This window comes from Pieris rapae, chromosome 24 (assembly GCF_905147795.1).
Source record: "Pieris rapae chromosome 24, ilPieRapa1.1, whole genome shotgun sequence".
NCBI classification, from domain to species: Eukaryota; Metazoa; Arthropoda; class Insecta; order Lepidoptera; family Pieridae; genus Pieris; species Pieris rapae.
Window position 1 is genome coordinate 2,036,613 of NC_059532.1, and position 5,620 is coordinate 2,042,232.

General features: G+C 32.3%; 1 protein-coding gene across 1 annotated transcript; it reads right to left on the reverse strand.

Moving 5' to 3' along the window:
• Positions 1–692: 692 nt before the first annotated feature.
• Positions 693–1,995, reverse strand: LOC110992817. Its single transcript, XM_022258783.2, has 2 exons — positions 1,965–1,995; positions 693–1,368 (listed from the first exon to the last, which is right to left on the reverse strand). The coding sequence occupies exons 1-2, from the start codon at positions 1,967–1,969 to the stop codon at positions 756–758; spliced, it is 618 nt and encodes a 205-aa protein (XP_022114475.2). The 5' UTR covers positions 1,970–1,995; the 3' UTR covers positions 693–755.
• Between the last annotated feature and the right edge of the window lie 3,625 nt (positions 1,996–5,620).

A 5,620-nucleotide genomic window follows, 5' to 3' on the forward strand; every position in this document is an offset into this window, starting at 1 on the left:
TCGATTCCAAACTGTGCAGATCGTAGGCGAAGGAAAGAAAGTCAAAGGCAAATAGTCGACGGCGTGTTTCAGGCACTGAAGGCTGATGATTTATATATTTGCCTATTAGATTGACAAATGATTATGAAACGGATACAGAAATCTGAGGCGCAGAACTATAAATATTGTAGCGCCATTAAATATTTTAATTTTATATTTATTTGATGAATCCTTTTCTTCTTATGCTAACGAAGATTAAATTTCTTTAAGTTTTAAAAAATTAAAAGCCCCATATAGCTACTAAAATGGTTTGAAGAAACTTATAATTATTTTACATAATATAACATTTTTCCCGACGCGAAACGCGTGTTGACTGAATACAAAAGGTGTTGAATGTCAAAAAGTGTCACAGCTGTAGAAAACGTTATATAATCCGTATTTAATTCCCCGGAGTTGATATCGACTAAAAGATGAAGTGTTTTGCAGAAATGACTCACGGTGTACTCTAATATTCTTTGTGAAAAATAGAGGACACCGTGACCACGCTCGCTGTTAAACACGCGAAGCGTAGACAAACATTTAAAATTGTCTAATATAATTATAAGTTTATACATAGCTTCAATCAGTTAAAAAAGTGTTTTTTTAAATGTGTAAAAGTTATGTTAGTAAAGGATTATACTAAAATAGTTTTAATTATAAATAAAACAATCGGCAATTTTTTTATGACATATGTATTTTAAGTAGCACTGTTTACAACATTCACAAGTTATTTAGAATCATTTTCTATATTCTGGATATGGGTACCAACCTCCTACATCGTTATACCCATCATAATCTGGGTTCTCGTTATTTTTGGGACTCTCAACGTTGTCATTACGATCTACATCATCACTTTTCACATTCGGTTCTTCTACATGGCCAGCAATTTCACCTTCTTCCGCTACCTCTTTTTCTAAATTCGTCAATTCAATATCACTCAAAGTTTCCGCTCCTTCACCATGACTTGCCAGATTTTCGTCTTCATGTGTCACAGTTTCTTCGTCGTGAGCTAGTTCTTTTTCTAACATCTCTGTTTCTTTATCAAGCAAAGATTGTCCTCCATCTACACCTTTGTCCATATTAGTCTTAATCTTATTCAGTTCACTGACAACGTTTTGGAAGACTTCCATGTTCTTTTTGACCAGGTAATCGACAACTTCTAAGAGCTTCGCTTCATTATGTATAGCATTATCGTATAGTTTGCTTTGTTCTGTTAGAGTTGTTAACAATCGCAAGTTATCATTTTCCCAATTACGCAACTTGCTTTGATGCTCCTCAATCCGTAAGAGCAATGATTCACCAGAGTTTTGGGCGTGGCAACACGCGGCTAGCACGCAAATCAGAAGGAACCTGAAATTGAATTAATATAACTCATATGAACGTTCGTGTGATGCTCAACGAATAAGTATCACAAGAAAGCGAGGAAATTCTGCTAACGTAACTACCACAGAGAGCAAACATGATAAATATATTTTAAATTTCTATTTATTTATATTAATAAGTATGTAGTGTTACAAAAATGTAAATTAATTCAACTAAATATCAAAATATTGGTAAGAAATAGTTTCAGCTTCTTATTAAAAATTAAATTTCGTTAATTCTGCAAAGATGAATCGAGTATTTCCTGTTTAAATCATCAAGCAAGTTTTTAACGCATATACAAATAAACTTTAAATAAAACAAGCGACGAGAGCGTGATTCTTTAACCTCGTTGAACCTACATGTGCACTTGTTACGGTGATAGTAAATATCATTAGACAACCAGTATAAGGATTGAACTCGGAATAGTCCCCCAGAATAGAACCCCATAGGTCAGAATTAAATACATCTATGACGTACAGTGGTCAGACGGCTTTCAATACACATACAGGCACAGAAGGCTGAAAACCGGTTAGTAAAAACATCAAATTAGGGTTATGGTTTTATTAAACAATTGAGACACTTACTTCATTGTACTGAGGTCGCCGGTTGATAGAATAGTGGCGTTTCAAATGAGTCCTAAATTTATAGATCGAAATATAATATAATTAAACAGTAGTCATGCTTATTCGTACAAAACAATATTTTCCTGGTTCGAGTTTATTTCGGTGGCGGTTGTTGGAGGATTGTTCAAATAAAACTGTCTATAATCGTTTAAAAAATGAGCTTTTAAATAACAAAAAATTCGGGATAGTGGTGCGATGATGGACTTACAAAATACTACATGACTAATTAAGGATCCTTAAATCTAAATGAATATATTCGCAGAAAAACCAATATTATTGACGCTGAGTAATATGCCCTAAAACTTAAATGGAGCTGGGCAGGCCACGTAGTTATACAGATGACAGATGGTCAGCAGTGACCGAATGGACTGGTCCAAAAAAAAAGAAACAAAGGAAGACCAATAGAGTAATGTGCGAAATTGGATGACGATAACACAAAATAAATTAGGGTGGAAAAAGTTGGAGGCGGTCTTCTGCCGGACAGTAGCCACATCTTAGTTAAAATTGTATTTTCTTATGTTTTTCTTATGTCTTTAAATAATTTCACTACATTTTCCAACATTTAAGGAATTTTAATTAAGGATACTTTATTTTGTTTGTAGTAGGTTTCAAATTCTCTTAGATCTTGTTGAAGTTGAACACAGTTATCTATTTCTTTAATCTTTAAAAAGATAGTTTTGTCTTCTGCAAATATGAGATATTCTGAATACTTGAAATAACCTGTATTTTTACGTGCTTACATATAAAAAAATGCCTAACTTGTTATTTGAACAACTTAAGTGAACCACTAGACTAAGTTATTTAAATACAGTTTAATTTTCATTCTCTCAAGCAGTTTAATCAACAGACAAAGTCACAGGATTCTATAGTCATTAAATTATTTTCATGGTTTGATAACACAAGGATAACTATTTTCCCCTTGGTTATTTCGCTACGTCTTAATAATTACAGAAGTTAGTAAATTGGCTTTGTAGCGACACCTACAATCTTCTGAAATCAACCACTGGGTTCCGATAGGAAACTGCGCTACTCGTGCCAAAAACTTTAAAAAAAGCACAGGCCGTAAAGTGTTCCGACTGCTTTTCACGACTATGTTTTTGTTTTGCCCTTTCTTCGTCATGTTTCGTTTGCTTCATACGATTCATACTTTTCCCATCCTATGTGTCTTCTTCTCCTCTTCGCCGTGCCATTTCTGACTTTAACAGGCAGTCCGTTATATTTTCGTTACTTATCTTTCATGTGTCTTGTACAATTCATACATTTCCGTTCCTCTAAGCCTACTTCTCTTCTTATAGAAAATTTGTGATCTCCACACACTTGTGATATTAGTTATTTTTCCCTCGTTTACCGTTTAATACAGACAGGAAGTTTAGTAAGTTTCTATTGATTGATAGCTTAATTAGTGTTTAAGAAAAATTGTAATCTTTGTTGATGTAATGGTTATATATTGTCTGTTGGTGCTATAATTAGAAAACCTGTTTAATTAATATGATATGTAAACAAAGGCACCTGCACACGGATGATTTGTGGCATCCTTGATGGAATTTGAATTCATAATAAGCAGTTTTGTCTTATCAATATTAAGTTTCAAGTTTAGCGTCGTGGCACCACTTAAAAATGTTGTTAAAATCGGACTGTAATCGTTCAATAGCTTTGATGATTATAATCTTAATATATATAAATCTCGTGTCACAATGTTTGTCCTCAATGGACTCCTAAACCACTTAACCGATTATAATAAAATTCGCACACCGTATGCAGTTCGATTCAACTTGAGAGATAGGATAGCTTAGATCTTTAATTATAGTCGCAATTTTATTTCATTGCAAATTATTTGTTTATTATTTGATACAATTCTAACAGATGGCGCTGTGTTAAAAGTACCATCGTTTCACATAAGCTCTCCTTAAACCTTAGCCACAGCAACGCTTGGCCGAGTCTGCTAGTATAGTATAAAACATATCAAATAGCTTTTTAATTATTTTAAAAACTGGTGTAAGTTATAATCTTAAGATAGGATATTGACACAGTTGTACTGGCATTTTCATACTAAGGTCTATCCACATACACCGATCCGACCTACCATGGATAGCTTGTATAGACAGGCGGCTATTACATTCCGTCGATTGGTTATTGGCACACCTTTACCAATATTTGGCTTAAGATCTATCTCAGATGGTCCAAAATAGATTGAGCGTTTATCGGTATCAAGTGATCTCTTCCAGGTAACCCTAGTAAGGGAACACTAGAAAAATATGATAAGCAAATCGCAAGAAGTGCATACCTTTATTTGAATTAATACAAAGAACATTAATAAGACAAACTAAAAACTAAAAACCTAATCTCAAAGATTCATACAAAAGTACGATTGAAACGGATATTAAGAATTGTTTATCCAGAAGAGTTATCTGGATTATCGATTTAGCTATATATTTTGACAAAAAAGTATCTTGTTTTTGTAAAATTTGGGTACCAGCTATTTCACAATTATAGCTTATAGTTCATTTGAATTTAAATTTTATAATTATTGACGTATACCGTAACAGGTAAAATACAAATCTTAACCACACTCAAGTATGAATTAATTAGTCATCAGAATATCATTAACCACTATTATCGCATCTTAACGACATTATTCAATTTGTGTTGCCATTTTAATCCATTTACCTTAAATTATGGGAGAATTATGTGCATGGGTAATTAAAACACTATTTTACAATTTTGGCGCGATACTACAATATGTCACGTTCTGATATACTTAAAAATGGAAAAAATATATATATATATATATGTGTGTGTGTGTGCGTGTGTTTGTGTGTGTATTTCAAAACGTTAATGAAAAGTGAATACATTTTTTCTCTTTTATTTACTTTACATTTCTTAAGTAACCACATATACAAACTCTCTTATAAACAATGGTTCTCAATAGTCATCCAGTAAAATGTTTCAAAGTATATAAGCTATTTGGCAAGATTTTTAAAACATTTTAGATTATATTTAGAGTCTTTTTAAAGTCTAGACAAATCGAAATTTTTAATGTTCAATGCTGGCTCTAAAAATTCAAATGAAACTTTAGAACCCGCTTCCGTCTCTGACGAAATTAGACGACTAGACAGTATTAATAAGACATATTATTATTTACAAGCATGCTACGTCATACTCTATTTAAATTTTCTGTTATATGGCACGTGATTGATATAAAATTTTTTATATTGTCAAACAGCTTATCTTATATTTCAGCTCCATTCAGATATGAAATGTGATAAATAAACCACTGGTTTAAGAAAGCATTGATAACTTTTTTTTAGTTTCTATGGTCTTCTATGGTCTTCTTCTATCTATGGTGACCTAAATTAAATAGGAAAGTAACCGTTGGTTTCAGTTACGAGAATGTTAGTTGAAGGGGCCTTCAGATTCATCTGGGTTACTGATGGTGAAAAATATATTACGACCTTTTCTTATACTTACTAGATAAATATTAAAAAAATCATGAAAAATTGGTTGTGGCATTACGGCCAACAAATTATTTGCATTTATTTCTTGCATACAGCTTCTAATTAAGAATAATTAATTCATAAATGGTGAATTGGAATAAAAACAATAGCAACACTGACATC